This window comes from Heteronotia binoei, chromosome 1, assembly GCF_032191835.1.
Source record: "Heteronotia binoei isolate CCM8104 ecotype False Entrance Well chromosome 1, APGP_CSIRO_Hbin_v1, whole genome shotgun sequence".
Classification (NCBI taxonomy): domain Eukaryota; kingdom Metazoa; phylum Chordata; class Lepidosauria; order Squamata; family Gekkonidae; genus Heteronotia; species Heteronotia binoei.
In genome coordinates this window covers 83599021-83613566 of record NC_083223.1, presented here as the reverse complement: position 1 = coordinate 83613566, position 14546 = coordinate 83599021, and the positions used below count along the sequence as shown (strand labels likewise).

General features: G+C 41.3%; 1 protein-coding gene across 1 annotated transcript in view; it reads left to right on the top strand.

Annotated features, from left to right (window-relative positions):
- The window catches only part of LOC132570542 (midasin-like), a 168914-nt gene that overhangs the window by 39133 nt on the left and 115235 nt on the right, over window positions 1-14546 (top strand). The window contains 4 exon segments of the mRNA XM_060237254.1: window positions 3484-3635; window positions 5152-5330; window positions 7209-7417; window positions 8222-8368. Of these exon segments, the coding sequence (XP_060093237.1) occupies window positions 3484-3635; window positions 5152-5330; window positions 7209-7417; window positions 8222-8368 (687 nt within the window).

Here is a 14546-nt window from a genome sequence, read left to right as displayed (position 1 = left end):
TTCTTCATGGTCTCTGCATCACACAAATTGCAGTCAGTTGTGCAGGTACTTAAACTGGAGAATCTTCTAGACCTAACTTTAAAAGGATCTTTCAGTGCTGGCTCCAGCCACTAGGAGCACCATGTTCAGAAAGTGGAGTTGCACTTCCTACCAGTTTCCCTTTAAGCTGAGTTAGTGTGAGCTAGCTCACAGTTTTTTTGCCTCTGGCGTACACATTTTTGTCTTAGCTCAGAAAAAATGGCCCCAGAGCAGACTAATTCATGTGGTAGCTCACAACTTTAATGCCAGTACCTCACAAAGTAGAATTTTTGCTCAAAAGACTCCATAGCTTAGAGGGAACATTGCTTCCTATTCAGTTCTTTTGTGACCACCACAGCAGAAGCATTGTGAGGAACTCCTGTCACCATATTAGCTAGGCCAGTTTTCTTCCTTTCTTCAAAAGAGAAAAAAATATTTCAAGACCCTCTCTCCCCTTTTTTTTGTCCAAAACCCTTTATTTCCTGCAGGACTTGGAAGACCAGGAGATTTTTCTTGTTTGTTTCCCCTCTTCTCCTCCTAATTTTTTTTTTTTTGCTCCATTTTATGCCATCTCAAGCCTACTGTTAAGTGCTGCATCTCCTGTCAGGTCAAATTGCCCACTACTCAAAGTCACTTTGAGTGTTTACTACGTTTAAGAAAAGAGCATCAGGTTGACTCCTGTTCACATTGTTTGAAATTCACAGCATAAGCATGTCGGAACAAACTCTCCTGTCTTTGACTTCTCCTTTTCAAGCTCTCCCTCTCAACACCATTGCACATCCCCTTGCATTCACTGTGTCCTAAGAAACAAGTGGCAAGTTACCCTTGGCTCTTTGGAAAACGGTTGTTTCTTTTTAATCAAGGAAGGATACTGTCAGCTGTAAGCATCCCTCTGTCTAATCTTTCCTCTTTCAAGCCTTCATCTCAAAGAGAAGGGTTAAGGACAAAGATCCAGTTTAGTGTAGTGGTTAAGTGCATGGACTAATCTGAGAGAACCGAGTTTGATTTCCCACTCCTCCACAGGCACTTGCTGAGTGACCTTGGGTCAGACACAGTTCTTGAAAGAGTTGCTTTCTCAAGAGCAGTTCTTGAAAGAGCTCTCTAAGCCTCACCTACCTCACAGGGTGTCCATTGTGGGGAGAGGAAGGGAAAGGAGACTGTAAGTAGCTCTGAGACTCCGAGTGAAGGGCAGGCTATAAATCCAATCTCTTCTCCTCCGATTTTGTATCCATACCAAATTTTGTGTCCACTCCTCCACCTTTGTTCCAGAATCCTCTGGTCACTAAAACTTAAGTCTGCACACTTCTGGACTGTGTCCATTTTTGAAAAATTCTAATCTATCTGAAACTCCCAACAGCCCTTGAGGCTGTGATACAGTCCCTGAAGTACAATACATTAGTCTTCTGTCAGTGTTGTCGAATGTGCCAGCACTTCTCCATGGAAGACTCCAGAGTCTGTTTTTTATTATGACTCTTCCCTTGATCAATCTTGTTATAGTTGCTTACAATCTCAGAGGCAGGTGCTGCACTCCCTACATTACCAGAGTCATCGTTATTTCACTTTGGTACTGATTGAGATCCCCTCATTCTTGGACTTCCCCTAGATGAGCACCACCTGCTTTATAGGGAATACAACTCCTGTTGGGATCAACTTTGAATTTGTTGAGCATATCCTCCACCCTAGTGCTATTGTTATACCTTAGAAGGGCAACCTCATTCTTCAAGAACATGCCTTTTTAAAAGACCAACTACAACTTCATACTCTCTGGACTAACCCCCTCTGTATCTTCATTTTCACCTGGACAGGCTGACCCTGTGTCCTGATCTAGTCTTCTGTCCAAAAGTGCTCAGTTCTTTTCACCTCACCCTATTTATAGTTTGTTTATTTTTATTTAGTTCCATTTATATCCTGCCCTTCCCGCCGCAGCAGGCTCAGGGCAGCTTACATGCTCATGCGTATGCATGGGAATAAACATATAATAGGATATAAAAACCATAAAACAATTTAAAAACATAGAAAATTAACATTTCGATGCTATGATCTTACATTCAGATTTATGTTCTCTATAGGCGAGTCTTAGATGGTCCTTTCCGCTGCTGCTATAGAGCAGCTTGCAAGAGGTAGTTCTGCTGGTGTTCTTTTAAAAAGTCCTTCACTAGGAGGAGGAGCCAACATGTCCAGACCATGTACAGGGCTTCAATCTTCCATCTCAACAGAACATCCATCTTTCATAAGGCCACAGTGGAAAGAAGAGGCTCAGAATCTCTGTTCAGTACATAAGCTTTACTACTGGCTGTTGCCAGACCACCCTATGGACCATTCTGCCCTCTGTGGCTTTTGCTAGGGCATACCCATTCCAAATGTCTGCAAGGTAGTGACCTCATTACAGCCCTTGAACTTTGTACCTTATTGTGCTCTGAGCATTAAAGCCTAAAAGGCTGCAGCTTTTAGTTGAGCCATACTAAATGTCTTCTTCCAGTAAGACTCATCTATTCCCACTTCCAGGTAAGTCAGATTGCTAGTCTGATCAGTGTGATGTACAGAGACTAGGGATGGGCACAGACCTGGTCCATGAGCTTAGTCCGTGCCAGCTTCCAACATGGACCTCCCAGGAGTTTCATAAGGTCCGTGTTGGTGGGGCTTGCAAAAGCCATTTAAAGGGAATGCATTCCCTTTAAATAGCTTTGTAAGCCGTGTGGAATCACAGACCAAACAGATCACAATCTGGTCCATTAGACATGGAGGTTCATGGTTTTGGGGTCCATAAACTGCATGGATCTCCAACCTCCATGGGCCGACATTTTTCTGGACTGTGCCCATCCCTGGCAGAGACCACACATCAGAATGTAACTTGATGTTCTTTGAGTGATGAACTGTGCAGTCAAATGAACCTCCAAACTTCCAGGCGGCAGATACTTCCAGGGCTTTTTTTGTAGCAGGACCTCCTTTGTATATTAGACTACACATCTCCCTGATTCAGCCAATCCTCCAAGATCTTACAGGGCTCTTAGTATAGGGCCTAATGTAAGCTCCAGGAGGATTGGCTGCATCAGGGAGGTGTGTGGCCTAATATGCAAAGGAGTTCCTGCTACAAAAAAAAAGTTCTGCTTTTTTACCTGATGCATTTGGAAAGGAGAATTGAGTTGGAAGAGTGGCTCTGCTCTCCCTGAGCATGCATGTTACTACTCATTGCTTCTAGTGGTTGGATCCAACACTTTAGAGCTTACTCTAAAACCTTCTTCTTTTTGAATCTGTACATGCTTGATGGATTCCCAGCAGTGTGACTGCACAGATCACCACACTGGTTGCAGGTAAACAGCCTATTTTGCTGTGAAGCAACAAACAAGGAGATGTGTTTTGTGACATACTGTTGCTTAATACATTTCAGATGCAAATAGCATTGCCTTTAAGTGAGGAAGCACTAATTGTCCCTAAACAAAATTTGTTTCTGTAATATCTCTGTAGCCCTTACCAGAACCTAAAGGAGGCGGAATGATAAAGATTGAGGGATACTGGATTCCGGTTGGTGATAAGGAACCTACTGTGGATGAAACTTATGTGCTTACACCATCAGTTAAACTTAATCTCAGAGATATCGTCAGAGTTGTGTCAGCTGGGTATGTTGGACATCAGTAACATCTTTTCTGTTCTCAGGAAATAATATTATTCAAGTTGAGGAGTAGCTGGAACTTGATAGTGATATATATAAAAATAATTGCAGACTCTACTTCCCACTGCAGATTTCCACTTTGGCTCTCCCACTGTTCTGCAGGGGAGGTGTCACCTGTCTGCAAGGAACAGCATTTGGGGTGAGGTCAGTGGGCTGCAGTAGTGTCAAAAGTCCAAAACCTAGGATAAGAACTTTTGTTAAGGTGTGGTAGTAAACAAAGTTACAAAATAACAGAGGGGCTGCTCTCACTCTAGTCTTGGTAGGTGCCACCAGTCCTTTTTGTCTATCCCTTCGGGGTGAAAGAACAAATCTAGCTTTTTGGGGAGTTATCAAGAAATATCAGCCCTACAGAGTAGGACTGCAGACAAAGTTTCAAAATGCAAAGATTACTTGGTAGGGTGGTCAGTAGTCAAGGCTTCTGGGAAAAGGCTTTGAGGTCAGTGAAGGCAAAAATACACAAGATAAAAATATAATTATTTTTATTAAGGTGCAAAAAATAGATAAAAGACAGGCTGTGAACAAATAAAATAACAAACTCTGTGCTTATCCAGCTTAGCTAGTACTATGAAACAAGGTTCCAAGTTACCAGATGTAAATCCAAAGGCTGACAGGTTCAGCAGCAAAGTGGCTCTTGTCTTCTGAGACACAGAGGGCTTTAACCTACACAAACAGTGATTCAAGATGGACGCCAGGAGCAAAGTAACTGCTTGGTGAGGCAGCCACTTCAAGCTGAGCAAATGTACCACTGAATGGCAAACACTAACTGACTACGGTAAGGGTTTCAAATTGGCTACAGGCCTGTTTAGCCAATCAGAAACCTGAGAGGTGATGTCAGTGTCTTCAGTGTTGCTAAGCACGTGATGTATGGGGTGATAGACCAAGGGAAGAAACAAAATTTTACTGTAGATAGGCCTCTCATTCCCAGAGGTGAAAACTATAACTCAGTCGCTTGGAATGTGTTAATTGGATGTCTAGGATAAGATGATACTCCCTTTACTTAAAATGGCCCAGCTGCGGATTATCTTACTAGCAAGTTCATGCTGATTCTGGTCTCTAACCATATCTGGGAATGTATGTGTAGGCCTCAATGCAGCTGGAATCAAAGAGTTTTAAGCACTGCAATCACTGAGGTTATTGCAGCAGTTTTGAGATTCCTGCAGAGCAATATTGTCACTGGGGTGTGTAATATCCATACCTATAATGACTGTACCTGCAAATACACTATTTAGATTTTACTGTTTCATATGCAGGAGAGAGCTTGGCAGGGAAATTATTACTGCAGATGTTCATTGCCTTGAACTTTGGTATTTGGCAAAACCTTTGAAAATGCATGCCATGCCATGGGTAAATCTCGGCTTGTGGAAGCTCTCTTAGACAATGTGCTGTGAAGCCAAGCAAGGGTTGAAGGGATTTAAAAATGTTCGGCCATCACAAATTGCTTTCCTGTCTGTTAATTCTTAAAGGACATATCCAGTGCTGATCCAAGGAGACACTTCTGTTGGTAAAACCAGTTTAATCCGCTGTTTGGCTGCTGCTAGCGGGAACCATTGTGTTCGAATAAACAATCATGAACACACTGACATTCAGGAGTATATCGGCTGTTACACATCAGATACATCTGGCAGACTGATATTTAAGGAAGGTAGAGTTGTGTTTACTACATTAATTTCTTATCTGTTCTTGATTTGCCTAGGATTTATCATCTAGCACTATGTTATATAGTGCTTAAAAAGCTGTAGTGCAAAACCTTTCCCTGTTAACAAGGGCTGGGGAATGAGGATCCTTTCCCTATGCAGTGCTGTTTGGAATAAATCTTTTATGAGAACATATTGTTTCAAGATTTAGGACTGAAGATTTGGAGTTGTGTGGGAAAGAAGCTAAGAGAAACTGAGAGCCTGTTTGGTGTAGTGGTTAAGAGCGGCGGACTCTAATCTGGAGAACCAGATTTAATTCCCCACTCCCCAACATGAAGCTTGCTGGGTGACGTTGGGTCAGTCACAGTTCTCGCAACTCTCTCAGCCCCACCTACCTCACAGGGTGTTTGTTTTGGGGAGAGCAAGGGAAAGTGAATGTAAGTTGCTCTGAAACTAGTGAAGGGCAGGGTATAAATCTCCTCTCATAAAAGCAAGTGTGGTCCTAGCATAAAGCTCACTGGGTGATATTCTGTCTCAGTCTAATTAGTTCACAAGATGGCTGTGGAGGAAATGGGGTGGGGGAGATGGCACTAACCTTCCTGGAGGAAGGGTAGGATAAAGAAAAATTTAGTCCGTGTAGTTGACTTCCTTAACAGAGGTGCCCAAGACTCATGCTCTTTCTGTAGAAGCCTTGGGACTGCACTAAATGTCAATATTCAAGCAACCAGTCAGTTGACCTCTCTTAATGTCTCTGAATTCTTGAAAAACTTGTGAAATTAATTATGGCTTTCGGTTTTTCTTTCAGCAGCTCTGTTTGAATACTCAGCCCAAATCAAACTGTTGCTATGTTCCTGTACATATGAACATATGAAGCTGCCTTATACTGAATCAGACCCTCGGTCCATCAAAGTCAGTATTGTCTTCTCAGACTGGCAGTGGCTCTCCAGGGTCTCAAGCTGAGGTTTTTCACACCTATTTGCCTGGACCCTTTTTTTTGGAGATGCCAGGGATTGAACCTGGGACCTTCTGCTTCCCAAGCAGATGCTCTACCACTGAGCCACCGTCCCTCCCCTGTATGTTTAGGCGAAACATGCAATCTTCTCTGATACAAATTTAAGGAGATATTGCTGTTTGATCAGTTTTGTGAGTTTCAGTAGACTTTTCTAGATGAGCCTGCAAACAGTCTGACAAGAAATTTCATTGTGATCTGTGCCAAATCTTCATTAACCTGAACAAATCCAAAATATACAATTTCCGGTTCCCATTTCTAGGGAAGCCTTAAATGGGAAAGATTTTCAGGATTGGCCCAGTCACATCAAATGAGAGCCAGTTTGGTGTAGTGGTTAAGTGTGCAGACTCTTATCTGGGAGAAACAGGTTTGATTCCCCACTCTTCCACTTGCAGCTGCTGGAGTGGCCTTGGGTCAGCCATAGCTCTCACAGGAGTTGTCCTTGAAAGGGCAGTTTCTTTGTGAGCTCTCTCAGCCCCACCTACCTCACAGGGTATCTGTTGTGGAATGGGGGGAAGGTAAAGGAGATTGTTACCACTCTGAGATTCAGAGTATAGGGTGGGATATTAATCCAATTTCTTCTTCCTCCTCCTCCTGCTTCCTCTTCTTCTAATGTAGACAACCTAGGCTTCACCTGTACAATGAGATACTGATTGCTACTTCTACTCTTATTTTAAAAGGAGTGTCTTTTGTTCTTCTCAATACATAGCAGAAGTCACCTAATGTGCAAAGCAACAAATGTGCACAATTAGACTTTAGTGCAAAGCAACAAAAAAGCACTTTTATTTTCAGAGGTTTTTCCATAGCTGCTTCAAAACAGGGTATATTTAAAATCTTAGTAGCTGCTATATTTGTCCCTTTTGTAATTGCTTTAAAGGTGTCCTAATTGATGCCATGAGAAAAGGCTACTGGATAATCCTAGATGAACTGAACCTGGCACCTTCTGACGTTTTGGAAGCCCTGAACAGACTGCTAGATGACAACAGAGAGTTGTTTATAACAGAGACTCAAGAAACTGTCAAAGCCCACCCAAGATTCATGCTCTTTGCCACACAAAATCCCCCAGGGCTCTATGGAGGCAGGAAGGTTGGTTGAAAGATTCTGAGACCATTGTTGTTCTGGATGTAGGCTCTCTTTTGACTCCCCCTTGTGGTCTTTCTGAAAAATTTATTTGGGGCATATAGGTTCCTCTCTCCTCATAAATGTTCACAACAATCACAATTAACCGTGGGTCACAGCATGGTTGGAAGGGTTTTGAATCACTCTGAATGACTTGGTACTGTAAACATGATATCTTTTTGTATGAATAACACAATATGTATAAATAATACAAAGACTGTACATCCCTATTGTAGTAGACTGAAAACTTCTGAGAAAAATCTGGATTTTGTGTATGAATGTGCATTTGGAGTATAGAAAAGTAGTGGGTTCTGCAGGGCAGAATATTCTTGGCAGTAGAGAATAGTGGCCATTTCAGAGGATCACAGAGTTTTATGAGTAACTTTAAAATAACATTGAGTTAGGTCCTGTTCACAACGCTAGCTGTGACCTTAACTTTTCCAAAGAATATCTGGCCTAGAAAACGTTAGTTTTTCCAAATGGTTGGATCCCCCAAGCTCCATTTTTCAGTTATTTGTTTTAGGTATCTGTGTATTGCATGTAATTGTTATGTCCTGAAGATGGCTGTGTGTATTTGTAATACAGTTAAATACATCAGTTTTCGATGGGCAAACATTTCAAGGAGAACTCTTTGAAATTAACAAAAAACATGCCCTTCCACCTGTGATAGAACTTCTGCTACGTGGACAGTAGACCAGCTTTGTCATGTTCTGAATGGCTGTAAGGGGGTGGTGTTTCAGAATCTGTTGTTTTTGTTTGTTCATGTTTTAGGTGTTGTCCAGAGCCTTCAGGAATAGATTTGTAGAGCTGCATTTTGATGAATTACCAAGTTCAGAGCTGGAAACAATCCTGCACAAACGATGCCAGCTTCCACCTTCTTACTGTTCTAAACTTGTCCGAGTCATGTTGGAGTTGCAGGTACTTGTCATTTTATGTTTGGAGGGGGTTTTTTTACTTAACGTGAACAGGCTGGCAAGTAGGCTTCCAAGTGTGCTGTGGACTGGGAAGTTCTTGCTGACATTTTGAATCTGTAAACAATAGCCTGATTAAAACTTTGAATTCTTCATGTCCTTTGATCTCTTTGGAAGGCATATTTTGATTTTGTTTAGTTGAGATTGCGTAGTGGCCAAGCAAGGTCACCTTGTTGTATGAGAGATAAGAGTGCACCTTAAGAATGTTAGCAACAAGCTTCAACCCCCATGCCCCCATCCGCCTTCTTGGGGTTCTTCAGTGCTCAAGAGCATCTTTTCAGGGAAGAGAGAAGCTAGATTCAGGCATAGTAGCACATTAAAGACCAACAAGATTGTTGGGGCATGAACTTTCAGGAGTTAAAGCTCCCTTCATCAGATACCTGACAAAGAGAAGAGAGAGATTGGGAGTTCAATCATGCTTTCTAGGGCTGGTTCCGCTCATTACGGCAGGCTAGTCGCGGAGCTCTGCTCTCTTCCTCTAACATTTTGGTTTATCCCGTGGAATAATTATTCAGAAGGTTCAAAGAACACCTCCTGTAACAAGGAAAAATAAAAGCCAACAAGAAGGGAAAACAGCAAACACAGTAAGCACCGTATTTTTCGGGCCATAAGACGCACTCCCCCCCCCCAAAAAAAGTGGGGGGGGGGTGCATGCGTCTTATGGAGCGAGACTGAAAAAAAAAAGGAGATGGGGGGAAGGGGGCCTGCAGCCCCAGGAGACAAGTGCCGGGATCGCTCCCTTCACCCCCACCGCAGACCCAGACTCACCGGACCATAAACGCCCCCACTGCAAACCCGCTTCGCAGTTGCCGGCGGGACACGTGGCTAGCTCCCTGTGTGCCTGGCTCCCTCCGCCCCACCGCAAACTCAGCGCTTCGCGTGCGCCTGCGTGCCTGGCTCCCACTGCAAACCCAGCGCTTCGCGCGCACTTGCATGCCTGGCTCCCTCCGCCCCAGCGCTTTGCGTGCGCCTGCATGCCTAGCTCCAGCCCGAAGGCTGCAATGGCGCCCACATCCCCGATGGCTGTGCTGGGAGGCGCGGGCAGCAGAAGATGGCGGAGGACGAAGGTGCGTCTTACGGTCCGGTACGTCTTATGGTCCGAAAAATACGGTGCATATTTTTCTTCAAAACAAGCCTTGTCGGTGCAGGAAGATTTATCATGTTGGGGGAGAGTGGAGGACACTACTCTCATGTTTATAAACTCTGTTGTAACTCCTGCTAATGAGGAAAACAAAAAAGACCAAGTAGTATCTGAAAAAATGCTAAATACAGCTCTGGAGTGTTTAACAGATAAGTTGGCTTTGATGCTTACTCCAATTTCTAATAAATTGCAAGAGATTACAGCAAAGCTTGACCTTGCAGCTAGTAATGCTCAGGAAGCTAAAGAATTGGCTCTTCAGAATGCTACTGAAATTAATTCCTTACAAGATACATTATAACAGCACCAAGATAAAGTGATCCACCTGGAATTGACTCAGAAGAGTGGAAATTTGAAATTCCGCAAGATACCAGAAAATATTTGTTTATCAGAAGAATTATCTGGTTTTCTGATGGATTGGCTTACCTCACTGTTGCACTTAAAAGAGAAACCACCCTCCTTTATCTTCTCTGCTTTTAGAGTTGGAAGATATGAGACTATCAATCCCAAAAGGAAAATGTCAAGGGACATAATTGCTACTTTTGGGAACAAGGACATTAGGAAAAACATTTTAAGACTAGCAAGGGAAAAGGGCTCTCTGCTTCTTCAGTTTATGGTTTTTCCTGATATACCAGCAGAAGTGAAAAGACCTTAAAGAGACAGCTAGTGCCCTGAGAGAGGATAAAATCAGATACACCTGACTTTCTTCAGGAAGATTGGCATTCTATCACCAAGGGAATCTCTTTTCAGCTTTTGATGCTGCAAGAGGGGAAAGGCTACTGTGTGCAGTCCAAAGCAATAAAAGCCTGGAATCAGAGCCAGGTGGGAATCAAAAGAAGAGGAAGCGTATGCTAGTTACTCCTCCAGATAAGGAGAATTAGACTTGAAGTTTTTTGTTTCTTAACTCTTTAAGTATAAACATACTAATCTTAATAGACTGTGGCAATGAGGTTCTGCCATCAAGGTGAATTATGGTAAACAAATGACTTAGATATACTAATGGGAGGGAGTGGTTGATGTCTTCGGGAAGTCTTTTTATTGGCTCTATTTGAAAACACAGTTCTCTTTGCTTCTTTCTTTGTTTATTTTTAATAAGGGGGGACTCCTGTTTTGAGCCATCGACTGTTAGGAAGAAATAAAGATTTTAGATACATGAGTTTGCATCGGTTTAGACTCTTAACAGTGGTGGAGGAAAGAAATAAAGATTTTAGATACATGAGTTTGCATCGGTTTAGACTCTTAATGGTGGTGGAGGGGCCATTCTACGGACTCCTTAATCATTGGTAAAGACCAGCAAATCAGGGTAACTTCAGTGAATATTAATAGTATCAATACAGCAATTAAAAGATCTAGTTTTTTGGCTCATTTGAAGAGAGGTAAATCAGACATTATCTTTGTACAGGAAACACACCAAAGTTCTGAGGCAAAACCTTTTTTAAGGTCAACTTTGTTCCCACTGCAGTATCAGTCTATAGGCTCTTCCAAATCTAGAGGAGTGGCTAGCCTTATTTCCACAAGGCTATGTTTTAAATTTGAAGCTTCTGAAAAAGGTGATTTAGGTAGATATATTTTTGTTAAAGGGTGGATAGGCTCTTGTAAAGTAACTTTCGGTGCAATTTATGCTCCCAAAGAGAATCAAGAATCCTTCTTGGAGGCTGCCTTACAAAAATGAACACAATTTAAGGAAGGTGCAACAATTATTGGGGCTGATTTGAACTCGGTCCTAGATGTTATGAAATATAAATCCCAGATTTCAAAAAAACTGGCTAAAAGGAAGTCAATAAGTACTGAGATATCTAAAATTCTACAGTCCCATGATCTAATTGATACATGGCGATTTTTGTAGCCATCTACACAGGATTACACTTTTTTTCCCATGCTCATAAGGTTAGCTCAAGAATTGACTTTATTTTGATTTCCTCAGTTTTAAAGGATGCTTTAATATCTGCAGAAATAGGGCCAAAGCTACTTACAGATCATTCCTGGGTCCATTGCAACTTAATGTATCTTTCGCATGATAGCGAAAGAACTAAAATTTTCTTTTGAAACAAATGATACAGTAGAGGTTTCACCTTCAGTACTGTGGGACGCATGAAAACCCTTTTTGAGAGGGAAATTGATTGCTTATTCGGGGCTTTGAACAAACAAAAATTTAACACCAAAAACAAATTACTACAAAACATCAAGAATTTGGGATCTGGATATTCTAAAATATGTTCTAAAACAATATACAAACAATTACAAGCTGAGCGGAAGATTTTAGAGATGTTAGAAATCAGATTCAAAAAAATTTATACGAAACAATGTTACTGGCAGAGATCCAACAAGACCCTAAGACTATTGAAATGGAAAACTCAAAATATTCAAAGATCCAGAATAGTAGATTCTCTGAGTTTAGAAGGGGCTACCTTAACAAAGTCAAAAGATACGGCAAATTTATCAAAGATTTCAGGTTTTCACGGCTGGTAACATCATTAGGGTTTGTAGAATCTTTCGGGCTCAAGTGCCGTGTTAAGCTATTGAGATTTACAAACACCAGCACAATTTTAACAGAAAGGAAGAAGGCATTTTCATCCACCAATCTTGGTACCCAGCTCTGCAAAACACCCTACAGACTATAAATTGCAGAAAGTCTCAGAGCAACCAGCAAATTCCACAGAACAATCAGCACAGTCAACAACCATCTTCCTTATCTTCACACCCCTTCCAACCCTCCCAGCAGTTAACACAGAACAATGGTCACATTCAACAGCCAGTTTCCTTATCACTACCCTTCCAGGAAGCCCCACCAAACAATGGGCACATCCACAAACCAATTGCCCTTTCATCACACCCCCTCCAGCCTATAAATAGCAGCTCTCCAGCAGCCCTGGCCCCACTCAATGCACAGCAGCCAAGAAGGTCAGAGCGCCTGCTCCGGCTGCAACGCCACTGAGGATGTTCTCCGCAGCTGAGAACGAAACGTCTGGAAGGAAAACTTTCTCCAGTAGAACACGGCACTTGAGCCCGAAAGATTCTACAAACCCTAATATGGCAAATTTGTTTGCCTCCTTCTATTCCTCTGTATGCTAATAGCTCTATTGATAGGTTAGCTCTAGATCAGCTTTTTAAACAATCAGAATTGATACCTAGTTTTGATGAAGCTGACAGAGCTTTTTTGAATCAACCTGTAACGGAGGAGGAAGTGGTGGAGTTAATAAAAGTTTAAAATCTAACTCAGCTCCCGGAAATGATGGCTATCAGGCAGCTTTATAAATTGTTCCACGAGATCTTAGTTCCATATTTCACCAGAAATTGTAATCATATTATGTCTACGGGAGAAGTACCTGCCTCATGGTCCCACGCTACTATAGTACCTATTGCTAAGGAAGGAAAAGATGAATCTCAGCCTTCCTCATATAGGCTAATCGCTCTCATTAATCAAGATAATAAAATTTTTACAGGTATCTTTCTCCACTTATGGAATCAGAATTAAAAGCTAGCTTTAGCTTTTCATGGGTTACAAACCATTGGCGGTACTTGGGAATTAAAATACCTCTCAGCCTTTCCACTATAATTGATTATAATCTTGGTCAGCTATACAGGGAACTACAAGTACAAATGGGCAATTGGAATAAAAGAGTCTTGGCAAGAAAGGCTTTCTATAATTAAGAACTTTGTTTTACCAAAATTCTTGTGTTTTTTTAGGACTATACCTTTTTCTATTCCAGATCAATCTTTACATATGTGGCAAAGCTTTTTAAATCAATTTATTTGGGAAGGGCAGAAAGCTAGGATAGCATTTCAGATGCTTTGTAAATCAAGGAGACAAGGAGGCCTTCAAGTCCCACACTTGAAATTTTATTGTTGGGCTTCTTATTTAGCACAGTTAATACAATTATACAATCCTCTTTCTAATGAAGTGTGGGTTCAAATTGAAGGGGCTTATTCTGCTCCCATTCCTCTCAGAGGAGCTATATGGGCTTCCCCCCCAAAAAAGATCTTTATCACTAGCAGCTAACAGCATTTTGTCAACACCTTTATGATCTGGGATAGATTAAGAAAGAAATTGGCCCCTTCCCCTATAGCAAGTGTCCTAAATAATCATTGGTTTCCCCCAGGTTAAAATCTTTTTGATTTCAATATATGGATGAACTCAGGCATGGATTTTTATAAATCGTGGATCCACCAGGAGAAGTTATTGACAAATCAGGAAATAGATAAAAAAAAAATCAATATGGTTCCAATTTTTACAATTAAGAGAGGTTATGGTATTGTATTCCAAACAGTCTAAGTTTTGTAGAAACCTCACTGAAAATCTATTATCGAAGCCCCCACAAACTTCTAATGGTCTTCTTTCAAAGATATATAAATTAATATTAAATTCTCAGTTTTTTAAACCTCCATCATATATACAAAGGTAGGCTAAAGAAACCCCGGAAACCCTGTCAGGACAATTGGAATATTATTTACAATTCTCCTTCATACAAATCTTCTATACACTCTATTTGAGTGCAGTATTATGCATTAATAGCAAACTGGTATCTGTGCCCCTTAAAACTTTCTAAAATCAACTTGGGGGTAAGTCCTTTATGCTGGAAACATTGTGGACAGATAGGTTCTCTTATACATCTTTGGTGGACATGTCCCAAAATAAAGTTATTTTGGATGCAAGTGTTAGAAGCCATATATACAATAACTACATTTAAGCCTCTAGAATCAATCCAATTTTGTCTATTCGATATATGGAAAGGTATCAGTATATCAAAGCAAACTAAGTTGCTCATTTCTAAATTGGTAGCAGCAGCCCCGTTAGTTATTGCATCATGCTGGAAAGCTTCTAGAGTTCCAATAGAAAAGTGGCAAGGGAAAATATGGAAAATCTGTTTCATGGATAAAATAGTTCAAAATTCATTTTTTGTTACATCTGTCCTCCCTTTAGATAAGAAGTCTTTTGAGGGAGTACGGAATCCTGTCATAGATTATATGAGTGAAAATAAATTTTTGC